The sequence below is a fragment of the Ascaphus truei genome, chromosome 1 (assembly GCF_040206685.1).
Source record: "Ascaphus truei isolate aAscTru1 chromosome 1, aAscTru1.hap1, whole genome shotgun sequence".
In the NCBI taxonomy this organism is placed as follows: domain Eukaryota; kingdom Metazoa; phylum Chordata; class Amphibia; order Anura; family Ascaphidae; genus Ascaphus; species Ascaphus truei.
Window position 1 is genome coordinate 201,615,192 of NC_134483.1, and position 26,321 is coordinate 201,641,512.

At 43.5% G+C, this 26,321-nt stretch overlaps 1 protein-coding gene across 2 annotated transcripts in view; it reads left to right on the top strand.

The window, feature by feature from the left end:
* The window catches only part of FBN2 (fibrillin 2), a 271,752-nt gene that overhangs the window by 9,256 nt on the left and 236,175 nt on the right, over nucleotides 1–26,321 (top strand). For both annotated transcript variants that reach the window (XM_075600216.1, XM_075600224.1), the window contains exons 3-5: nucleotides 1,017–1,115; nucleotides 1,798–1,893; nucleotides 8,442–8,537. In XM_075600216.1, the coding sequence (XP_075456331.1) occupies nucleotides 1,017–1,115; nucleotides 1,798–1,893; nucleotides 8,442–8,537 (291 nt within the window). The remainder of the gene's footprint in view (nucleotides 1–1,016; nucleotides 1,116–1,797; nucleotides 1,894–8,441; nucleotides 8,538–26,321) is intronic.

Genomic DNA, 26,321 nt, shown 5'->3' on the forward strand with positions numbered 1-26,321 from the left:
CTGCGCAGCATCTTGCTGTGTCCCTGACACTATACAGTACAACTAATGGGGAAAGTGTCCCTGTCTCACAGGGCCTTCTCTAGCGTACATACAATCTATTGGGGTCGGGGCTTAGCTGGGGCCTGAAGGGAAACTCTAGGCCTAGTTATGTCATTTCCCAGAATCCCTTGCTGCAGTGGAAGCATGGTATGCTGGGTGATAATGGTGAAAGACAGGGTTGCAGACCTGTCTAAGACATGCAAATGAGCACACAGTAATATTTCCATTTGTTATATGCTTTAAGGTGGAGATTTTTTTGTCACTTTTTTTGCCCACCATAACTTAACTAATGTGATACTGCCATATAATGTGTCTGTTATTTAAGTACTTGATAGACCATTGATGCTATTGCTTAAAACAATAGTGATTGTATATTTTTTGCATGTTTCACCCATTGGCCCTTCAGGAGTAGTGTTATGTTATTATTTATTGTCAATTTTAGATTAACATACAGTATACATACAAAAGAATAGTTGGGCCGCCATGTCTGCAGGTCCTTGTTAGAAGTTCCATTAATGAAAGACAAGTTATAATTGGCCTTGATTCATCCAATATTGTAATTGCATTTAAACTTAAAAAAAACAACATCCTAAACAAATACCTCGATCTGTTATAAATCTTTACAACACATCACCCATATGAAATGCAGTCTATGGCACAGCCTAAAAAATACTTTATGTAACAGCCGCTGTGTACTTAACGTTAACATGGAACATTCCAAACCATATATATATTGGTTGCCCAAAGGCATCTTTGAAGATATTTACAGGTTTCACTGCTGTTTGATGTATTCCAGACCTGCCATGGTAATAACATGATGCTTTATCTAACCATTTTTATGTATTTAGCAATAAAATCTGCCTGGTGTAAAAGGATATATAGGCTGCAAAAGTGTAATCATAATAAATTGCACAAATAAGATTGGAAGTCAAGGCTTAAGATCCTTATTAATTTTTTTTTTTTCTTAAATCCTTCAGCAATTTGTAGAAATAGCTGTGGTGATGGATTCTGTTCCCGCCCAAATATGTGCACTTGCTCCAGTGGACAAATATCACCAACTTGTGGATCTAAAACCAGTGAGTATGTTTTCTGTAAACTTTGTTTTGTAACATGAGCTCCAGCATTTTCAACGCGTTACACATTCTAACTTCTAGTGGATAAATCAGGGTATGGTGGCAAGTCTCCTAGCATGGTCGTAAGGGAAAATGTACATCTTAAAGCCATGTCAATAGGTTATATGCCCAACAAGCCAGGAACGTGGCTCCAGAGGGTTACTTTACTAAAATGCATTATGCATGGAAAAATAAATTGGCAAAGAGATACATTCCCTGAGTATTCAGTCATATTTACTGTATAGTACTGTACATAAAAAAATATATATACTTTATAGGACACTGCTTGAATTACAAGCTACTATTCCACTTTATTTTTACCTACTTCACTTGCATGTATTCAACTTGTTTGAAATTTGCAAATCTCAGGACCATAGTGCTATAGCCTAATAAGATGCAAACGTTAAATATATTTTTCCTGTAAACAAAAATATTAACAGGAAGTGAGAGATACAGTGAATTCAGTGAGATAATGTGAATATGAGAGATGTAGGAAAGGAGAACACCTACAGTAGAACGACAGATAAAGAAGAGTCGACTCAGGGTTGCTTAACGTCTAGACTGTAACTCAAACCAAATATATATATATACACATATATAATGTGACTCCTACAAATTAATGATCGTTCCTGATATGCTTTTACAGTACAACAGTGCAGCGTCAGATGTATGAATGGAGGAACGTGTATTGACGATCAGTGCCAGTGCCAAAAAGGTTATTTTGGAGCACACTGTGGACAACGTAAGTATAAGAGTTCAATTTAACTCTGTAAAACATTTTCCACTGTATTTAGTTCCCATGCGTAAAAAATTAAATGATAATGGAAGGTGACATAAATGAACTGGATAGCATGAAATAGTGATTAATGAGGGACTATCATAGTCAACTACTTAGGTGTATATATGTGGATACATGTACAATACAACCCTGTATTAGAAAAAACGCAGCTCTGAGATAGAGATGTTTCCCAAAATCTGATACAAGACTTGACAGAAATGCAGAGCGCAGAGGTTCTCCGGGCGAATATATGAAAAACAAAATACAAAAATGTAGTGCAAAATTATAACACCACTACTGTGTATTATACTTACTCACACGCTAGTTTTAACTTATCTGCAGCTAGTGGCGGAGGGTGAGGAGGACCACGGCGACATCCTGGTGGCATTGGGAGCAGTGGAAGACATTCATCAGGAGATTGTGAATGATAGTGAATATAAGGCGCTAACAACTTAAAATAAAAAAGTGGTAGTGTACAAGTTAATAGTGCAATTTACAATATAATATGTGCTCAAAAAATAATAATAATAAGTCCCTGCTCAAACCCTCTGGTAGAACCTGTTTTCCGGGTTCCAAGTAGAATGATATAATTCAGACAATCCAGGAGGAGCAAAATATGGGGAAATAAAGAAACAAAAAACAGTGCAAATTTAAGTGCAGACGTTGAGACTAAAATCCAACTGACACACTCCTGACGAAGCCATTGACAGCTTGCAAGAGCTGGGCGAAACGCGTTGAGTGGTGTTTTGGTCTAGTGAGGGATCCGTATCTGCACCATCCATTGAGCAGTGATGTCACATGCACCGGAGGAGACACGGAGTTCAGAGTCCCAGGTTGCAGACGGAGGAAATCCAGAGCCAGAGAGGAGGCGGTGAGAACGGCGGAGTACCCCCTAGATTCACTTTTAATGTGAAAAATGCGATTTTAACATTGGCACATTGTAAGTGCACATTTTATATGCCTATATATCTTTTATAAAGTCTATATCAAGACAGATCGCGCTATGTAGTTCTGTTTCTTCCTCTACATGTAACTCTGCCACTCTGATGAGACGAGCCTGGAAGCAGCTAAACAGTTTACAGCATCCACCTGGGGTGGCAGCCCAATCTGCCAACTGCATATATACCACTAACATCTTGTGAGTTGATTAATCAGTAGAGCCAAGATATTGACATCTAGTTGGATTTTAGTCTCAACGTCTGCACTTAAATTTGCACTGTTTTTTGTTTCTTTATTTCCCCATATTTTGCTCCTCCTGGATTGTCTGAATTAATTCATCAGGAGATGGCAACAGAGGATGTCACTCTTCAGCCGATGGCAGCAGCTGAAGACATCCTTCACAGCTGGTGGGAACAGAGGAACATGTGACCGGAGCAGGAGTGTTACTCTTGGACAGCCGAGGATGAGCACGACTTCCGACTTCCAGTGCAGCTCCTCCCCAGCTGTCCAATAGTAACGCTACTGCTCAGGTCACATGTTCCTCTGCTCCCACCAGCACCAGCTGTGAAGGATGTCTTCCGCTGTCCACACCGGCTGAAGTGTAACGTCCTCTGCTGCCACCGCCTGAAGGATGTCTTCCGCTGCTCTTACTGCCACCAGGATGTCGCTGTAGTCCTCCTCACCCTCCGTCACAGTCCTCCTCAACCTCCGCCTGCCGACTGCAGGTACTGTAAGTCTTCTGCTGCTCTGCTCCTGCCTTTCTCCAAGAGGAGGCCTGAGGGAGCAGAGCAGAATAGAAATTACCCGGCACCGGGTTCCAGCACCCTGGTGCCAGGTCCGGGTAATTTCAGGTACTGAAAATATGGCCGGGTACCGGGTAATTTCCGTGTACGCAGTACATTACTACTTCTAATTAATAATCTAACAAATTCACAGTTTATGCAAGATATGTGTCTTTAAAGATTTTAATTTTAATTTGATTTGAACCTTCTCCTCTCCTCATTGTCTGTCTCTTGGATTTCTTGGCATATCCTACTGCTTTTATATGTGGTTATTGGTGTCACGAGAGATCAGGTTATTTACACCTTTTTACCAGGATCATTCATTGAGGAAAACAAGGTAGTGAAATAAATTGTAATTTATTCGGCATAAATTCGTTTACACACAATGAAACACAAAATACAGATGAAAATATACTTTGGGGCTGGGGTTGAAAACTAGACTTTCCTAGGTGCAGGAACTCTATGGGAGAGTTTTACCCTGACCGGGACTTAGCCCGGAATCTCAAGGAACCCTAATCAGCATAAAATTCTAATGCCACGCTACGTTCTCTTTAGAGAACTTGGTCACTCCTGACCGCGAGTTACTCAAAATCTCCTGGAACTCAAATCGGCATAAAATCCCAGCCGCGACCACTACGTTCGATTCTGAGAACTTGGGTGCAAAATGCTGGACTTTGGCGGGCAGGCTTATCCAGCTTGAAATTGAAGCCGGTTGCTTTGCTATTACAAACAGAGCATCTTTGAGAAACCTGACCACGCTCTTTCAGCTCAGACTCAAGGGGAACACACAATCTGATTGGCTCAGCACTTCTTATAGTATTCTTTGCTTCATTCACAAAATAGAAACAGACCGGACAGCCAATCACCGCGTGGGAACTTTTTCAAGTAGCCAATCAGAGCCAAGTCAAGTAGAAAAGCCAAGTCAGACCTCCTGCAATCAAAATTACTTGCTTTTCACCCCAAAACCCTACCTAAGACTTAGACTCCCAAAGTTTGGGGTCTCTAGGGTACAAATAAAACTACGTTGCCTGCATGGAACAATGAATATCAGTGTAGCAGGGCTGGTAGTTCAGTTGTACTAACATTATTTTTCATCAAAGCCAAAGTACTCATAACATTGAAAATTATGCCCTTTCTTTGGTAATGAGTGGTGCAAGGTCAAAGAACCCACAAATGTACCATTAGTGGGAAATAAAGCAAAAAATGCCATAGCAAAACAACTGGTTACATGACGCTATGGTGACTGTCACTGGTTACAAACAATCTGAAAAATAATTGAAATTCAAAGTTAGGGCATCTCATCTTCCTCAGATCCTCCTCTTTCTAACAAGCTCTGTGAAGGTGACACAATATTAAACCACTCCAGTGATGGCAAGATATCAGTGCAATGCTTTCCAATCCATTTCAAACCACAATATATTTTTCACAACTTTGATATAAAATCCTACAGAAAATACCATTAAATGGGAGCTCTATTCATCGAAAGAGATATAATACTTCTGAGTAGTGGAGTAGTGGGGCACTATATCGCTCTGTCCTTCAACTGGAGAAACCTCTGCTGGAAATCAGCCCAGAATCTTGAAGACTGACGCCTTTTCTTGCTAATGCTGGGGCAGGTTTTAAAGACGGTGATCTGTCAGTGCACAGGGGATTCAACGTGACTGTTTGTGTAGCTCATAGTGGGTCTTTGACAGAAGGATTAATTTTAACATATAGCACAAATAAACTTTACAGTTATTAATATTTGCCATATGAAACCAACCCTTTCATCCTTCTCTACTCCTTCCCTAGTAATTTCAGATACTACTTGTAACAACATAAATGCTCGCTTCTAAGTAGACCCTGTCAACATTATTAAGGATTGAACAGGAAATTGCTAGGCAAAGTGAACTAATGGAGGGCAATGCTTGTGCTGACTTTATATATTTAAGGTAGCCACTGCTGAAACATATTTTAAATTACACTTACACTAATGATAATGCACTAAAGGCCATGCAGGTTAGCACAGGGATTTAACCTGGCGTTATTTAGGTCCTACCAAAAGGTGGCATAAGGAGGAGGGAGTGAGAGAAGACTTATTTTAGTAGAGTTACACACACACACACACACACACACACACACACACACACACACACACACACACACACACACACACACACACACACACACACACACACATACACAAAGTGAATCAGCTCAGAATCAAATATTTAGGTGAATGTAATGAAAGTTTCACTATTAACTGTGTAAAAAGTGTAGTCAGGAAAATGAAGTTAAGCAATGGGATGGTGCGAAGGATGGGGTTAATAGTGGAGACCGAGCTGCTTCTAATGGACTACCAATCCAAAACTGCTAGATACAAAAAAAAAGAGGAATAGAAGTGCTTCCTCCAAATATACTAATTTTATGACAATAGATGAATATAATAACAATATTACAGGGCTAGAATGTACACAATCACAAACTTATACTCATAACATCACTAAAACCCTGACTCCAAGTGATGATTAATCAAATGAATGATGAAGTTAAATTATTTATCCTAGATAAAATGTCAATACACTACTCCACAGGATTTCAATCACAAACCTATGAAGTCCAATACATTGAAAAATCCAGTATTTTCTTGGATCAAATTGTTCTTACCCCACAGTATTTCTGTGTGATGAATGTTATTAGAGGGACAATATACAGTATAATGAAAATCTTCAGAGAAATCGTGAAAATACAGCCACTTAGGTCCTTTGGATATTTTTCATTCCAAATCAAAGTGTCTCACACTTAGCAGCGTTTCACTGGGGGCAGTAGATATAGATGCTTATATGCCTTCCCATGCTAAACAAACTCTTATTTGATACAGAGCTCAGTAACAGTCACTTATTAGATCGTCCCTCTGTGAGTGATATAGACTTTCCCAGATCACACATGTATATATACTGTAGATGTTCCCCCAGAACATCACTTCACGCACACGGGGGTGGAGGGGAATATGTGCAAAGCATCCTGATACAATGGGGTTTATTCATTAAACTGAGATAGCACTGATCGGGAGACACTACTGCATCTCAGTTTAAGGAAGAATCCCCATTTACTTTGAGGGAAGCAGGATGAAAATGCACCTTTTCAGTAAAATTGGAAATGTACATTTAAAGATGCAGTAACTTTCTTTCTCATTAACAGAAGTTCTTGTATTGTTAATCATGCACTACCCAGCATCTGCCCATATAGTATTGATGCAGTGTCAAATTTAAGCCCAAATTTACTAAGTAGTCTTCTGCCGTTAGACACTTTCAGCACTGGAGGACACCTTACAGCCCATTGACTTGAAGTATAGCATACTCCTGCAAACCACATGGGGACTCATTTCTGGAGTTAACAAAATCAACAACAATTATTTGTTATTCGTGTGTTATTTGATTGATGGAGCTCTGACAGCCAAATGTGTTTATAAATCTTCAATCATGGACTATTTTTAATTCTTGGCTTTGGTAGATTACATGCTCTGGACTCAGAAACAAAGATTCATCTTTGCTCTCAGACTTATAGCAAAACACTGTTTTTTTTATATAGACTTCTAGTAATTATACAAGACATAGAATTGAAGTTTTAATATTAGAAACATGATATATAGTAAGTATAATTAAAATGTATTTTGTAATATTGTTTCTTTTTTTATATACAATATGTTATAATGATCTATATTACCTGTATCTTTAAACACACCCCGAAAGAAAGTACTGTAGGTATTTTTCACTTTATTCCAGTTTCAACATGTGCTCAGAGAGACCTATGGGATTTTCATTTTATTGGGAAAGGCAGGAAAATTAATTTAAACATTTCTTAAAAGAAATAGTGCTGAAATATGCCACTAATGGATTGAAACAGCTGTGTATGACATCAGGTACATGCACTGCACTTTCCAAAACAAAGCACATACTATATAATCTACCTGTAGTTAAATACAGATCATTGGTACAATGGCTCTGCAACAGCTGATATTCTTTTCTGTGCATTATCTATGACTGAGCTGTAACTGTACTAGATATAAAATCAACTGCACTCTACTTGAGCATCCTACATTAAAATCAGGTCTTGCTTTGTCCTGTTATCTCAATTTGAACGTCATGACAAAGCATGGTCCCTATAGGGCTGCCCCGTCTCTTTCCCTGCTGTGATGTCACGGTCAGATGCAGGAGAATGCAAACAAAGTAGCACATGGACTAAAATAAAGTGTAAAAATAAACACTGAAATGTATGCTTTGTAATTTGGAAAAAAAAAACATTTAAAATAATTTATAGTTGTTTGACTGCACAAAACCTCTGTATTATAATGTATAATTAAAGTGAAACAAATTATTTGGAATTCAGTGGAAAGTGTATTTGGATCTTCATTCTAAAGCTCTTCATTAGTTTAACATCCTAATACTGAGGCTTCCACACTTTCTGATGAAGTGTTATTTTAACACCTATACTCAAATTGCTCTGTGCACATTTCTTCTGACACTGCCAACAGCCAAGCACTCATGTTCTTGTCCATTCACCGCCTGATACCCCCTGTGGATCCTTACAGGTTTAATTTCCTCCCTGCCACATCTTTTTGGGCACATATGTTTAGTTGTATGAACTTTGCCCTCATATCTGAACAAAGGACTTGTGTGGATTTGAAAGCTGAAATAAGTAAAACTAAAAATTTCTATGGGTTTTATTGGTCCTATAAAAGCAATCCCAACAAAACATAAGCCTTTAATATGGTTGCATGTTGATTAATGTAAAATGCCTCTCTGTGCACAGCTGTCTGTGAAAATAGCTGCCAGAATGGGGGACGTTGCATTGGACCCAATCGATGTGCCTGCGTATATGGATTTACTGGTCCACAATGTGAAAGAGGTAAGCTCATAAAGTTTTTGCGATTTCCATACATTAAATTCTGACTGTTAAATAGTAGATGTTCAGTTTGTGAACCCAGCCATCTGTAAAATAGTGTTAATGTCAACTGCTCAATGAAAATATTATTATTTATGAGAGGAAATTACATATTCAAAACTTAGTAAAATATGTTGTAGTTTCACTGGATGCCTTCCTTAATTAGAATACAATTGAATTGGAGGGTAGAGTATTCCAGTTATTCATACAAGATCCAGAGTGTTATATTGATGGAGAAGACTTTAACCCACAGTCTTATGATTAAAAATATCATTACAATCTATCAAATTTTATTAATTGTTTGACCCACACGTGGGATTTTGTCAGCAGTGAGGGCAGGCTGACATTTATACGGGTATATGTTATTTTACAAAGAGGTACGTAGTGAATTGCATTGGATATAGGTATTTTATACAGGCTAGAAATTTGTATGCAACATGTTCTTTTTGTCTTTTGTCAAGACTACAGATCTTTCATTTGTATATAAATAATGTGCTACTTAAATGACTTATTAGAATAATATTACGAAACTTCTGAATTTAAAAAAATAATGATGATTATTAAGTTATCTACGGTCAAAACATAGAAACATAGATTTCAACGACAGATAAGAACCAATTGGTCACCCATTTCCTATCTGCCTTGTCCCCTACTTTAGACCAGGGGTACACAAACTGGGGGTCGCGCCCCCAAGGGGGGGGGGCTGTAGCAGTTACAGAGGCCCCGCGCTCTTCCCCCCCACGGCATTTAAATTAAACACCGGGGGATCACGTGAGGCCTCTGCAACTTCACTTACCTTGTCTTCGGCGATGCGTCGCCATGGAAACACAGCATCACGCGACCCCGCTGCGTCATTTGAAGCTGGAAACAAGGTAAGGAGAGGGGTGCGAGCAGGGGGGAAGAGCAGACGGGGGGGGGGGTGCGCAGACTGAAAAGTTTGCGCACCCCTGCCTTAGACCCTATTTGATTCTTGGTATTCTTTTATATTTATGATAACCTTATCTGTATCCCAAGCCATTTGGATCCCTTTAACCCCTGTATTACTGTAACCCCAACCACCTCTGTTGGGAAGCTTTTTTACTAAACCGCCACCTTTTACTTGAAGAAGTATGTCTTCACATTTCCTCTCAGCCTGCAACTCTCAAGCTTCAGAGTACACCATGGCCTCTTTCTCGGAAATGTGCTTTCATCCTGTACTTTGATCAAAACCAGTTCTATATTTGAAAGTTTCAATAATATTCCTCCTCTCCTTTTTCCTCAAAACTGTACATTTAGTTGATCAAGTTAAGTCTTTTTTTGCACAATCTCCAATTCATTTATGTCCTTCCGGTGATCCAGATCCAGATCCAGAATTGAACATAGTACTTTAGGTGAGGTGTTACTAATCTATACAGTGGCATCACTACTGTAACTCTGTCTGCTTCTAATACCGCTCCCTACACAACCTAACATGCTGCTTGCTGTCCTCATTTCTTAGTTACATTGCTTGCCAACTTTGATGTCTGCTACAAATTATGACTCCCAGTTCCCTTTATTCTATAGTAGTTAACATTATAGTGTCATTAATCCTGAATTCTGCCTTTGGATGCACTTTTTTACATTACATTATAGTTGCCACACTCTTCACCATTCCTCCAATCTACCTAAATGATTAATCATTTTGTTTACCCCCCTGAAGTATCAACCCTGTTGAAAAAAAAATTGTTTCCATTAATTTCCCCTCACTGGCCTGTAGTTACCTGTCCCTTCCCTACTTTCACTGTTGTAAAGAGGGATTCAACTTGCTCTTCTTCAGTCGCCTGGAGCAATACATGTTAAAATGACAGGTTAAATAGTTATTAATGGTGTTGCCAACACACCCATATTCTCTTTCAATATCCTTTGATGTATCCCGCCCCCCAGTCCCATGGACTTTTCCACTTTGAGTTCTCCTCTGTAAATGAACTTGCGTCCACCTCCTTTCCATGTATATTCATTGGCACAACTGTGATCCCACCCCTTCATCTTCAGCTGGGAAGATTGGGTATAAATAAGTATTACAGTGATCGGCTATACCTTTATCTCCCTCAACATGACTGCCCTTGTCTGTATTTAGTCTCACTATTCCTCCTTTTGTTTTTCTCTTTTCCCTTAAATACCTAAAAAAGCTTTGTCCCCCTTCTTTAGGCCTCGGACATGGTATGGCAGCCAGTGCGGGCGCATGCGCGTGGAAGCGGGATGGGGCGCGTGTTGCGTGAGAAATCAGTTAAACTGATTTCTCAACGCGACAGACACGTCACGTGAGCGGTTCGCCAAATGAGGACGAACCAGCGCCGTGACATCACTGGGAACACCCCCAGGAACGCCCCCCACAGCCCGTATGGTATGGCCAGGGAAAGCACCCGCTTTCATTCAGCCTCAGCGCGCATTCGCACGGGCTGTAGCACCATTTCCGCAGCCTTACTCTCTGGGCTATTTCTCTTTTGCTTGTGCCTTTGCACATCTGAGTATTTGCTTAATCTCCTTCTGCCTGATTTACTTATCTATCTTTCTTCCTCTGAATCTACCTCTATTTCCAAAAACCTGTATTCAGAGACTTTACAATACTTGCCACCTCATTTGAGAACCAGACCAGGTTTCTTTTATTTGTGCTTCTGCTAACCTACCAGACACAAAGGTCTGTTACACTGAGTTTTGGGCGATTTTAGTTTTTCCCACTGCTGCTGCTGCTGCTACACTAAACTCAACTACCTCCATCCAGAAAATAAACCCTTAAGTAGTTTCCCATCTCTGAAAAGTCAGTACTCATATAATCTAAAACCTTTGCCTCAGTCTTTATACTAACCCACACTGATTCATGATCACTGGAACCTAAGTACTTAGATTCGATACTCTGTCCCACCTGAAAGTGTTATACGTAGTGCTTCTTCGTGAGTGGGTCCCCTCACCAATTGCTTGAGAGATGCCCCTTTCAGGGTATCAAGGATGACCCCGCTTGTGGGTGAACCTGCAACAGACGCATGCCAGTCCACATATGGCAGAGTGAAGTCTCCCATAATTATTACCTCCTCTTTAATTGCCATCTTATTTATGTCATCTGTTAACACCCTGTGCAAAACCTCCTCTTGTCCTGGAGCACTGTAGATCAGAGATACGCAAAGTGGGGGCTGCAAGATTTTCAAGGGGATGTGTGGTTGTTACAGAGGTAATGTGCTTCTCTGAAGGCATTTAAAATAAATGCCGGGGAACAAGTGAGGCCTCTGTAACTGTACTTACCTGGCCTTCCAACAACACGTTCCCATGGCAACCCGGCGTCAAATGATGCCACGGGTCATCCCATGACCCAGCGACATCATTTGATGCCAGAACCGTGCAGGAGGGGGGCGCGAGCCGGAGGGGAGAGGAGACAGGGGGGCGCATGCACGAAATTTAGCGCACCCCTGCTGTAGATCACTCAAGTATTATTGACAACTTTCTGACCAGTCTCTATGGTTGCACAAAGTGTCTCAGATTCTTCTGCTTGTACTGTACTAAAGGAGCCTTTACATTGTTCTTCACATAAGAGGGCAATTCTTCCCCATCCTTCCAATCCTGTCCTTCCTAAATATAATGTAAGCTGGTATAGCTATGTCCCAGTCCTGATTCTCATTGTATCATGACATGGAAATAGCCACAATAACCAAATAATCCCTTGTCATTATTACATCTAGTTCTAGGATTTTATTTCCCACACTACAAGCATTTGTACACGTTGCCCACAGGTTTTTGTTACTGCTTTTCCTTAGGCTTCCGGGTTCCCCTGTACACCTCCTTCTGCTTATGTTATTGATCTTTTTCCTATTTAAGCTGTTTTCTGTTCCCCTGAACTAGCTTACTGCTCTAAAGTCCTACCCAATTACTATCTCTTGCCGGGGCAAGCAGTTTCATTTACCCATACTCATTTCACTGCCCCCGCATCTTGTTTATGTACTTGCTAATGAAGCATATGAACAGATGGGTGTAGGTCATCTCTCTTTTATAGGCTAATATCCCTACAGGTGGAACAGCTACCATATGTCTAATAAATCAAAATCACTCCTCTTCACACAACTTATTCCACCATGCATTAAAGTCACTATTACGAAGAGTTTTTACTTCCCCCTATATAAGGAATACATCGGCAAAAGCCACTGAAGATACTAATTGCCTAAGAGCTGTACAAAACTCACTACATTTCTCCTGTACTATGCTGACTTCATCTCTAGGTGGACAATTATGTCTACCTCTACCTCCTGTCAAGCTGCCCTAATTCTCAGAATATGCCTACAATTCCTCTGAACTCTGAGCTTTAGTTCTGGGTAGACCCCTTACCTTCCTCTTTCCCTTTTCCCAAAAATATATGTCTTACAATGGACTCACCCAGGAGGAATTGTCTCCTCTTCTGGGATCCTTTTTTCCTAACTGTGCCTCCTGCGTTAATTCCAAAAACTCCCACTTAATTAGGTTACTCTGTGGTGTAGTTCTGACCTGTTAGTGCATACAGTAATAGAAGTTGTACAGATTGTGGGATGTGCTTGTTATCTACAACCCTCACCCTCACCTCACGGAGCCCACAGTAGTCTAGTCTGCCCTCCTCCTGGGAGGCCTATCAGGCAATGGTGACCTTTCAGGTGGTGTATGTGTGGGGCAGGAGGATACAGATATCCTATATATTTCAGCCTCCAGCATGTGAAAATCTCCCTTATCCACAGTGAGAATCGCCTATAGATGGGACAGCGCTTGAACTTCCAGAATATCTCACAGAGAACTACAGCCTTACATCCATTGCACCATACAACACCAAACATTGTACCAGATATAAATTCTAATTACAATGCTGTGTAAACACCTGCGGTGTTTAAAATTCACAGCTGCACTTGGCACAACCAGATGCTTACAGGCAGAGTGACCAAACTCCCAAAGCACGCTTGTAATACTTTAAAAAAAATAAAAAAAAAAAAAAATATATATATATATATATATATACTGTATATATATATATATATATATATATATATGACACAGATACCCATTGGAGACAAACAAGGACAGTAGAGATAAGTGAGCCTGGATTCTCGAAATCCAGATCCCCACCCAGACTTCAGAAATCCAAGTCTACTTTATTCTTAGGCTCGGATGCGTGTGCTGGCCCTTAGCCAAAAATGTAGCCAAACCTTATTTTCTTTAGTCACTCTGCTCAGATCTCATGGCATTTCTCAATTCAAGTAAAAAAAGTCCCATCTTTCCGTGCTGTAATTTTGTGTCAGAGTCGGCATGGAAAGAGAGGGTGGGAGAGATTGTGTGCGCAGCGCAGACTGCAGAGGCTTCCAGAGAGTGAGAGAGAGAGAGAGAGAGGCAAATTAAATACATTATTATTTAATTTATTATTTTATTATATATTAACCGTATACTGTACTTCATTCCAATCCAGACTTGTTCCATTTGGGTTTGACAACTGGGATTGATTAATATTCAGATATATTTTTTACCATCATCTTAGTGAACTTGGGAAACCTGTTTATATAGGCCACACACTAAATTTGATGATTAATATGTGTTCTGTTGTTCTGTTTTTGTATCTTTTACATGTATCAGATTTAATTCTGACAAGTGTTGACTTGACTGTAATGCAGTGTGTCCCAACTCCAGTTCTCAGGGAACCCCAACAGGTCAGGTCTTAAGGATATCACTGCTCCAGCACAGGTGGGTCAGTCAAAATGACTGAGCCGCTGATTGACCCACCTGTGCTGGAGCAGAGATATTCTTAAGACCTGACCTGTTGGGGTTCCCTGAGGACTGGAGTTGGGAAACACTGCTGTAATGAGTACTTGTACTGAATAGAGGTTCACTTTCTCAAAAAGCCAACTAAAGAAGTAGGGAGATTGTTACTTTATTCAATAAAAAATATTTAGCCAGTGATATTTTTTAAATTGTAATATTAGATGGGAAACCAAAAGTGGATAATAGAAAAAGGAAGCATTAAAGTGTTTCAATTGGAGTACACAGAGAATTGCATTGACTGTTCATATGATTCGGTTTTTGCAAAGATAAGGTACAGTACTTAAGCCAGGGGTCCCCAACCTTTTTGTGCCCAAGGGCACACTTTAGCGTTCAGTAGAGAGTGGCAGTCACCAAGCAGTTAACATGTGTGCACACACATGTGAATACATAAAATACACTTGCCCTGGGGGGTTGTGACGGTGCTCGTTTCAAATCAGGAGGCGGACCCGCAGGGCTTAGGTAGGGATGCAAATAAACCGACCACAACCCAAGGACAGAGTCCTGTAAGAATATCCGTAGTCGGTATGAAAGCAGGGGTCAGGGCTGGCTGCAGAGGTGTACAGTCCAGGGGACATGCAGAGGTCAGGGCTGGCAGCAGAGGTGAAAAATCGAGGAGGCAAGTGGAGGTCAGGGCTGGCGGAAGGCAGCAAGGTCGGGGTCACGGTCCGGGGTCAGCAACAGGAATTCAAAACAGGCAAGAGGGTAAGGCGTAACTGCAAAGACCGACAGGTGCTGCAAACACACAGAACTTTGCTTGGCGACTCCCTATGGCAGGGTTCCGTAGAACCCTGGGGCTCCTTGAAGCAGTCTAAGGGGCTCCTCCTATGGACCACAGCCCCACCCCCCCCATCGGGGTGGGGTTTTTTGGTATGTATTTTGTAGGGTGGATTGAGTGAGAGTGGTGTAATTGACGGATGTTAGGGGCGAGTGAAAGGAGAGAGGGGAGCAGGAGGGAGTGAGTAAGGAAAAGAGGGAGTAAGAGTGAGACGCAGGGGATAAATACATGCGGGAGGGGATGAGAGTGAGTGAGATGGAGGGGAGAGAAATACATGGGTAGTGGGTGGGAAATAGAGGTGGCCCATGAGTTGTAAAATGTTGTGATTTACCCCTGTCGGACCTAATATGTGTCAGCCAGATAGGGGTTCCCCGAGATTTTTGGAAATACTTCAAGGGTTCCTCCAAACAAAAAAGGTTGGGAATCACTGCCCTATGGTAACTGCAGCCATATAAAGCAGGCTGTCAGTACCCAAAATGGCCACAGAGAGCAGAAAGGGCAGGAGAGACAGAAAACCTGGACAATAGTGAAAACCCGGCACGGATCAAGCAGAATCCTTACAGGGGGAGACCTCCAGTGTTGCGCCGGTCCCCGGATGTGGCATGAGAGAGCGGTATGCAGTAGCTGTTGGCAACACTTCAGCGAGCTATTCACTGGCAGACAGCAAGCTACCAGTAGCTCGCGATCGACGTGTTGGAGATCCCTGAGGAGACTGTTTCAGAACCACAAAACTGAGTTAACTCTAATTACAATGGGCACTATTTGCTATTGAGTCATTATATCAAACTTTGCACGCTGGATTGTTGCTTTAAAAATTACCCAAATTACATAATTTGAACTGTACATTGCTTTTGCATCAATGTATTATGATGCTTTGAATATGTTTTGCTCCACTTGTGTCAGTTAGCAATCAAGGGAGTCGTTTCTGGAGGAGTTAGGCAGTAGTTACTTGGGACAATATGATATGTATAAAAGCTAGCTTCAATAAGTGGAGCCAAGGGTTGCATCAATTACATGTGCCAGATCTGAAGTGCCATTCCATTGACCTGTTTGTTTAAGAGATCCGCTTCAGGTGCACAAAGCTCAAATAACAACCTTCATACATGTAAAACTTTTGTTCCCCGTTATTTGGCAGATAGCTCCATCTTAAAACATACCCCGCATTACATATACATTTTTACTTACTCCTACTGGGGGAGATATATTAATGTGAAGAAAGGGCAAAGAGGTTTCTTTTGGCTCCAGTTTCCTATATGTGATGTACATTGTTAGCTAGAATTGTCTTTAATTATACAATTGTAACTTTTTACAAATCTTTTATTACAATATAAAAAAGTGATGCACAGAGGTGAAAATTGTAATATTTCTCCTTATAATCTGTGCATCACTCCAATCAATGATCTCCTATTGCACATGACTCAACTTGAAACAAGGACCTTGATGTATGTATCTATGTTTTGATTTATATAGTGCCAACACTGTACGTAGAGCTTTACAAATGGGACAATACAATAATGGCAATTATAATACAATAAGTGCATCAATCAAAAATCGAACAATATGAAAGGAAATTCCTGCCTTGGAATCTATGTGGTATTTTGGGAGACTTACAATGACAGCTGGCGAAGATGTACTGTAAGTGCAGTAGATGGAAGTTCTTGGCCACAATGGTTGGTGGGAATGACTGTGGGTGTGAGACAGTAGCAATGAGTCCAAGCTATTCAAATGCTTCAGTTGGGGTGAGTTTGGCAGTAAAGGAAAAATGTTTAAGGCGAGACAAAGCAGTAGAGGTCAAAGGCTTTGAGAGGAGACAGTTAGGAGGAGAGCACAGGCGGTGAGCAGGTACATACAGTAATGAGCGATCAAAGCTGATATATAGGTAGGAGCAGACAAGTGGAGAGTCTTGAAGGTAAGAATGAGAACTTTGGACATGATCTGAATCTTCATGTGAAGCCAGGAGAGGGCCCTTTTCACCCATCATAATGTAAAATGTGTATGGTAAATCCTATCCAGCCTTGAAAATGGCAAAGCGAGTACAACCAACTTCACACTGATGAGACCCAAAAGATCAAAACAGCTGTCTGTGAGTTGTTTCAGTTGCTTTGCATCTAATCCCGTGCTGTGCTTAAAACGGTGTTAACAGCGAGCATTATATTATAAGGGTTCCATGTAAAAATGAATTTCAGGCAAAAGGTGACATGGTGTGCTCATTTGCATGTAATTTCCCAGAATCCCTTGCTGCAGTATAAACACTGTATGCTAGGTGATAATTGTGAAAGGCAGGGTTGCAGACCTGTCTAAGACATGTGAATGTGCCCATAAGTGATCTTTTTATTCGCTATATGCTATACGGTGAAGGTTTCTTGTCACTTGTTTCACCCACAATAACTTAAAATGTGTATGATATATATATATATATATATATATATACACATACATATATACATATATATACACATATACACATATACATAAGCATATACACATCAACATAAATAATAGAATGCACCTTTCTATAGGACTGCTAATAATATGAGAGAGACAAAGGATATTATAGATGTATTGTAAGATTACACTACAAAAAGGGAGATGTCGATTGCCACAGTACTTTTTAAATAAATACTATTTAATTACTATGTGAATTCATCAATTTTTTGTATCTAATTGTTTGAAACTTCCACTTTGCATTACTTCATATTTCTGTACATCTCTAGATTGTACATTTGTGCAATCTACAGTTTTTGAAAGTCGCCATTTCCCTAATGTAGAACACATGCAGTTTTCCTTCAGATGGCCTCCCATGCTTAGTTGTATGATAAATCCTGACTGGCTGTTCAGCTATCTGGAGTCCTTGCAGACTAATTTCCGGGCTGGAGACAGAAGGCTGAACAGTAACTAATGACTGGCAAGATTACAGAAGCTTGGAGTCTTGCTGCTGTGTAACAAGAAAACAGTACCTGTTCTTGAACTCTTGCTTTCCTTTTCTCTGACCCACATACAGTAGTGACATTTTGTTTTCAATTTCAAAGTTGTTGCTAAGGTCAGCATTTAACTTGTATCAAAAGTCACCAGCTTATTTTAGTTTTGAATAAACATTTTTGGAAAATAAATGTAATAAAGCAGTATCTATCCTGAAGCCAGGGTCACGAATGGTGTGTGAATGACTCCAGGTAGCTTAACTCGTGTCTCACCTCTTCCAAAGCACAGACAAGTCCTTTTCTCTTTCTTGGTTTTATTGAGGGAAAACACAGGGAGATAGGTGCTTGTAGATGGAGTGTGGGGAGAGAGGGCTTCTCTGTCTGCTGTGCAGTGTATCAATAATGAGACAGTGTAAAACAAAAAGGCCTTGCTGGGGTGATAGCAGGCAGTTACTCACTCAGAGTCCAGGGTCAAAAGGAAATGAGGAGTAAGGGTCACACTAGATAGGAAGTGGGACTATACTAACTGTCAGCAAGGACAGGGGGGTAGGAATAGCCCACTCTCAGCTAGGAGAATATGAGCTGCAGGCAACCAACACAGGCTGTGTAAACGACATGTTGCAATAATGTTGCATTTTACATACAGCGTTGCTGCTGGGACAGGGGAACTGAAAGGCAACTAAAGAAGGGAGAAATGAATCCCATAACTAAAGGGGAAGACAGAGGAATATGGAATCTAGTTCCAGGACACTCCCCGTCTGGTATCTGGAGATACCACTATTTTAGGTATGTGTGGAACATATGTGCAATACAACATAACATGCAAAACTCATGTCCACATAACGATGGGATACCGTCCGGTACCACCAGCTTAAGTCCTTGTCATCTCGGTAAGGTAGGTGAATGCACAGCTCTAGGTTAGCTTGATGCACCACAATGTCTCTCAGAGTCCATAGAACTGGTAGCCAGTTCTTCTTTGTGATAGTCCGATTTTGGCATTAGGAGGATAGTCTCTGTGATAGGTCTCAAAAAAGTCTTAACGACCCCGTTCTGGGTCACCCGAACTTCCACTTTGCGGACCCTTTCATCTTCGCTTGGGAAGGTTTTGATTATAAGTCCCATGGGCCACTCGTTTCTTGTTACCTGTTTGTCTTTCAACAAAACCACGTCTCCTACTTGGATGTCCGGTTTAACCGTTTGCCATTTATGGCGTTCTTGGAGTGTCACTAGATACTCGCGTCTCCAGCGATCCCAAAATGTGTTAGCCAAGTGCTGCACCTGTCTCCACTGTCGCTTGTACATATCTTTAGAGTGGAAGCCTTCGACTGGGGTGGGGATGTTCCCTACTTTCTGGGTTAGCAGCATTGCTGGCGTCAAAATACTTGGCGATTCTGGATCCGTTGACACTGGAATCAAAGGCCTAGCATTGATTATCGCTGATATTTCGGCCATGAATGTGGTTAACACTTCGTGAGTGAGTCGAGTCAGGTTGCTTTTTAGCATCATAGAGTCCAAGATACGCCGGACTACCCCGATCATGCGTTCCCATGCTCCGCCCATGTGAGAGGAGTGAGGAGGATTGAATGTCCACGTGCACTCTTGGTCGCGCAAGTATCTTTTGATACTATTGTCTCTATTATCTTTAGTGTCTATTTGTAATTCCTTGCATGCTCCAACGAAATTGGTACCACAATCGGAGCGTATTTGTTTAACTGGTCCTGTGACTGCAAAGAACCTTCTGAGGGCATTTATGAAGCTTGAAGCATCCATAGATTCTATAACCTCGATGTGTATAGCTCGTGTACTCATGCAGGTGAAGAGTACCGCCCATCGTTTGCTGTTTGCTAGTCCGCCCCTAGTTCTACGCGAGATGACCATCCAGGGCCCAAATACATCAAGTCCTACATAGGTAAAGGGGGGTTCTGTATTAAGTCTGTCGACAGGTAGATCCGCCATCCTTTGGTCTTGGCTTTTGCCTCTCAGCATTCGGCACCTAACACATTTGTGGAGATTACTGGCCACGCACCTTTTCATGCCAACGACCCAAATGCCCGCCGCCCTAATGGCGCCTTCGGTGAAGTGTCGTCCCTGATGCATGACTTGTTCGTGGTAGTGGCGCACCAACAAAGTGGCGATGTGATGCCGGCCAGGGATGATAAGAGGGTGGCTTTCCTCCCTGCTCAGTTGGGACTTATTGAGGCGGCCTCCTACTCTCATGAGGCCGTCGTTGTCGATGAAGGGATTCAACTTCCAAAGTGGACTGTTTTTGTTAACACTCTTCTTTCCGCGAATGCAATTGATCTCTTCCGCATATGTTTCCCTTTGAACATGACTGAGAACAGTTTCCTTAGCCTTTGTAATTTCCTCTACGGTGCGCAGCTCTTTGCAGATGTGCCAGCCGTGGCAACCGGTAGTTTTACCGTCTGGTGTCTGGCGGAAGGAGGAGGCTATATGCCCGAGATGGGCTACTGTTCGCAGAAGGGCCGTCCACTTTGAGAAGCGTTGGAATCGATGTGATCCGAATGCGTTTTTGTGCGATACATTGGTGAGTACCACGGATACTTGTGGGGGCCTTATCTCCGTATCCTTTTCGGGATCCACTAGTTCAAAATCGTCAACTGGGGTTGGTAGCGTTTCCGCAGGCTGCGCAAGAAACATTGGTCCTGTGAGCCACGACGTATTCTGCAGTTGAGATGCGGGTACTGATCTGGTGGCGTGATCTGCGGGATTTTGCTCTGTGGGCACGTGGTGCCATTGTTCTGGTTGGGTTGACTTCCTGATTCTTTCTACGCGGTTAGCTACGTATACGTAGAATCTCCTTTTCTTATTGTAGATGTATCCCAGTACCACCTTGCTATCTGTGTAGAGTTTGACGGCATCTGGTTTGCTGTCCATCTCATTCTCGATAAGCTCCGCCAGTTCTACTGCTAGCACTGCACCACACAGCTCGAGTCTGGGTATAGTATGGTCAGGTTGTGGCGCCAGCTTAGCTTTGCCAAGGATGAACCTGATGTGGCAACTTCCATCCACGTCCGTGGTTTTTAGGTAGGCCACCGCTGCTATAGCTTTGGTGGAGGCATCTGAGAACACGCAAAGCTCTTTGCTGTGTGCGGCGGTGAGAGATATAGGTGAATAGGGGCGTGGGATTTGAAGTTGCTCGAGGGCCTTCAAGGAGTATTTCCACGTTTCCCACTCTTTCCGTTTTTCTGGAGGTAGTGGGGTGTCCCATTCCTGTTTTTCGAAGGACATTTCTCTGAGGAGGGATTTCCCTTGTATAGTGACAGGAGCCACGAATCCTAGCGGGTCGTAGAGACTGTTAACGGTGGACAGGACTCCGCGACGTGTGAAGGGTTTTTCTTCGATGGCTACCTGGAACGTAAAGGTGTCTGTTTTAAGATTCCAGCTTATCCCCAGGCTCCGCTGTATGGGAGGCGTGTCGGTCCCCAGATCCAAATTCTTGAGATCTGGTGCTTGATCATCTGCGTGAAACGCCTTCATCACTGTGGCACTGTTGGAAGCTATTTTGTGCAACCTTAGGTTGGCCTTCGCTAACATCTTTTGTGTCCTCTTGAGTAGATCTACGGCTTCTTCTTCGGTGGGAACTGATTTTAATCCGTCGTCCACATAGAAGTCTCTTTCGACGAAGCTCCTGGCGTCTTTCCCGAACTCTGCTTCTCCGTCTTGGGCCGTTCTTCTGAGGCCGTAGGCTGCCACTGCAGGTGATGGGCTGTTCCCGAAGACATGCACTTTCATGCGGTACTCCGTGATTTCTTTTTCTACGTCGTCATCTTGGTACCACAGGAATCTTAGGTAGTTACGGTTGTCTTCTCGCACAAGGAAGCAGTGGAACATCTGTTGAATGTCTGCGGTTACGGCGATAGGTTCCTTGCGGAAGCGGATCAGCACTCCCAGAAGACTGTTCGTCAGATCCGGCCCGGTGAGGAGAACATCGTTTAGGGAGACTCCCTGATGCTGAGCGCTGGAGTCGAATACCACTCGGATTTGGCCAGGTTTCTGGGGGTGGTAGACGCCAAACGACGGGAGGTACCAGCATTCTTCGCCTTCTTTCATTGGGGGCGCCGACTCTGCATGGCCACTGTGGAAGATTTTTTGCATGAAGGCCACAAAGTGTTCCTTGGTCTCCGGTTTCCTTTGTAGGTTACGGCGGAGCGAAGCGAGCCTAGACATAGCATGGTCTCTGTTGTTTGGGAGGCGTCTTCTTGGCGAGCGGAAAGGTAGTGGGGCCACCCAACTGCCCAATTCGTCCTTGAAGAGCTCCTTATCCATTAACCTCAAGAATTCTTTGTCTTCCATTGATGGCGCCTGTTTGTCGTCGTCCTTTGTTGTCTGGAACACCGTACTCCCTAGGTCATTGGGGTATTTTCTTGCCACAGGCGCGTCTCCGTAGTTCCTTTTGGTCTCGAGCTTCTCGTGGACCTGAAAGTGGTTCGGACAAGGTTTGAAGTGAGATATACGACCGTTCTCCAACAAGTTCGTCTGTAGGGCGCCTACGTTGTCGGGTCCTCGTATCCTGTCTATGCATACTTCTCCAACTACCACCCATCCTAGATCGAGCCTTTGGGCGCTTGGGCCGTTGTGGTCCCCATTTCGCTGTTCGCGGATCTTGTGTGCTCTCATGATGTCTCTGCCAAGTAGCAGCAGGATCTGGGCATCTTCGTCTAGTGGTGGGATGTGATCGGCAATGGTTTTTAGATGGGGATGGTGTCGCGCCACGTCTGGCGTGGGGATCTCAGTCCTATCTTCCGCCATGTGATTGCACTCGATGAGTGTGGGAAGGGGCATGCTCACTTTGCCGTCTATTGAGCATATGGTGTAGCCATTCACTCTTCTCCCTGTAGTCTCCATTCGCCCTGCGCACGTTCTGAGAGTGTAAGGAGAAGTACTGTCTTGTATGCCGAACATATCGAAGAATTCTGACCTGACCAGCGATCGGTTGCTCTGGTCGTCGATGATTGCATACATCCGTTTGGCTCTTTGGGGTTGTCCCTCTGGGTGCACTGCTACCAGACATATTTTAGAGCAAGATCTACCGTCGTCTCCTTCTCCGCATACTTCTGTGCATTTGGATGCTACTGACGTCGGGGGGGGTGTGTCTCCCACTTCTTCCTCCCCGCCCTGCTTTGTCGGAGGGTTAGGGGCTTTGCTTGCTTTGGGCTTCATAGCTTCCGGGTGTAGAGCGGCTATGTGCCTGTCGCTATCGCACTCTGTGCATTTCATAGCTTCTTTGCAGTCCTTGAATAAATGAGTTGTGGAAGCACAACATTTGAAACAGGCTCCCCATTCCCTGAGTAGGTTCTTTCGCTCCTCTATGGGTTTCATCCTGAATCCGAAGCACTTGTTAAGTGGATGCGGCTTTTTGTGGATAGGGCATTCTTTGTTAAGGTCCCTTGGTTTTTTGTCCCTGTCGGCCTGAGACGTCGGCGCGTTTGCCCCGTTCTGAGGTAGTTGCTGGGACGGTCTGTGCGGTCGCCTCTTCCTTGGCGTGGACGCGTGATGGCTGCTGGCCAGTGTGAGGGGCTGTTTTCTCCCGCGTGGGTGTACCTGGATTACGAGCCTGTTGTGGTGCATCCGTGTGCGCTCTGGCGTGTGGATCACTGTTGCGGCTGTGGCTATCCCAGGCAGCGTGTGCCATTGACGGAGCAGCGTCTTCTCCTCGTGGTCCAAGCGAGTCTTCGTTGTCTGTGGTGTCGCTCCCTCCGTGTTGAGATGGTGCGCTGGTGTTTACACTGAAGAGGCTCCTTACATAGTCTTCAGTGCGTTGGGCTGGATCCTCTGAGGCAATCCGTCTGTAGGGTAGCTCCCCGCCGTCCTGTCTCGCAGCTGCTTCTAGGACTTCGGCTTGGGCTATGGCGGCAGCGGCGTCTTCTTCTTTGCTTAGAGCCTCTAGATCCGCGTCTAATTCGGCCTTTCTACGTGCATTGGCAGCGGCGGTGGTAGCAGCGGCGGCGGCATTGGCAGCGGCGGCGGTAGCAGCGGCGGCGGCATTGGCAGCGGCGGCGGTAGCAGCGGCGGCGGCATTGGCAGCGGAGGCGGCGGCGGCGACCTGCTCCTCCTCTTCTATGCGCGCCTTTTCTGCCCTTACGGCTGCCTCTCTCCGACCATATTCGGCCCGGGCACGTGCGGCCTCTGCAGCGGCTCTCGCCTTGGTAGCGTTTGTGCTTGCGCTGGACGCGTTAGACTGCGCTGATCTTGCTGACCTTGATGAGTGTCTGGATGTGCTTGAGCGCTGCGATGCGGTTTCCAGCAAAAGGTCCTTTCTCCTACTCTCAGCCTCCGTGATAGTGGTACGTACGCGGCTGTGTCGTGCCAGGTCAATGTTGCTCTGTAAGTCTCTTTCTTGCAGGCTTTCGCTGGTGTTGGCCCTGGTCAGGTAAGTAACGTATGCCTCTGATAGCTCTTGATAACGCGAGTGATCAGTCCTTAATTGCGTTATTGCCTGCTCGAGCTGCTGCGCATAGTTGCCAATACTAGTGACATTGCGTATTCCCAGTGTGGTTGTTTCCCAGGCCAACTCTAATTTAGCGCGGTGCGCTTCAATGTCGCTCTCATATTTTTCGCGGGCCTTTTGTGTCAGTGTGACTGTCCGTTTAGGCCTTGCGCCTGCCTGCGCCTGTTGCAGTTGCGCGGCGGTCTCTGTGTCTGAGAGATCGCTTTCCTGCGTGATGTCTGGTGAGGCTCTGAGTTCTGCCATGCTGTAGGTGTGTGTAGGCCTTTTGCCAGTGCGTGTGGCGTGCAGTCTTTTACCTTGTCAGCGTAGGGCGTCTGTCTCAGATGGTGCCGAGCGGTGTCCTGCAGCGTGCAGCGTTGGGGTAGCTGTACTTACAGGTGTCCGTAGGCTCCTCACTGTGGGGCTGAGCAGCGGGTGGACTCAGACAGAGAAAAAGGCAGTTAGGTTTGTGTGTACAGTCTGTTTGCAAAGCTGCTGCCTTGTGTGCAGGGACTATTCTGAATAGCATAAAGTCTTTGAGTAGTAGCTGCTGTGTGATTCCCCAACACAGGTCTTTGTTTTACTATCCTGAAGCCAGGGTCACGAATGGTGTGTGAATGACTCCAGGTAGCTTAACTCGTGTCTCACCTCTTCCAAAGCACAGACAAGTCCTTTTCTCTTTCTTGGTTTTATTGAGGGAAAACACAGGGAGATAGGTGCTTGTAGATGGAGTGTGGGGAGAGAGGGCTTCTCTGTCTGCTGTGCAGTGTATCAATAATGAGACAGTGTAAAACAAAAAGGCCTTGCTGGGGTGATAGCAGGCAGTTACTCACTCAGAGTCCAGGGTCAAAAGGAAATGAGGAGTAAGGGTCACACTAGATAGGAAGTGGGACTATACTAACTGTCAGCAAGGACAGGGGGGTAGGAATAGCCCACTCTCAGCTAGGAGAATATGAGCTGCAGGCAACCAACACAGGCTGTGTAAACGACATGTTGCAATAATGTTGCATTTTACATACAGCGTTGCTGCTGGGACAGGGGAAACTGACAGGCAACTAAAGAAGGGAGAAATGAATCCCATAACTAAAGGGGAAGACAGAGGAATATGGAATCTAGTTCCAGGACAGTATCTGTTATCTTGCAATGGTGACATTATTTTGACATATAGGGGCCTATGCAGAGAGCAGCGAATTTTAAAATTGGCGAATTTATTAAAAAGTAGCTTTTTTGGAGAGTTTTAATCTCCATATGCAGAAAAGTGCGAATTCTGCTATGTTTAACATGGATGCGTGTGGCGAGTTTAAATTGGCGAGATGCGCGCTTCAGAAATGTGTTAAAACAAATTCGCGGCTTTTTTTTTCCCTTTGCAATGGCCGCGAGCGGCAGTTTTTTCTGGCGAGTTAAAACTGAGACAATCGCGCCATTTTATTGGCGCGAACAGCCGCTAGATGCCGTTCGCGCCTCTCTGCATACGGATATTTTTAAAACTGGCGAGATTGAGGTTCTCGCCAGCCGCGAAGCGAGTTTTATAACTAGAAAAGAAAAATTGGCGCGTTTTTCGGAACTCGCCATTTTCTGCTGCTTTCTGCGCGATTTTCTCCAAAAAATGGCGAATTTCGAAATAGCGCTGCTCTCTGCATAGGCCCCTAAGTTTATTAGAATTCAGTATGTGTTGAAATTTGGGATTGCTTCCTTTGATTGTTATCTTATCTTTGATTCTCAACTCCGAATGACTTACTAATTACTATGCATAGAAATTCACTATGGCTGACAAATAAGAGAAATATGTGTATGCATTATTATTTTTCACTAGGGAATTTGTGCACTCA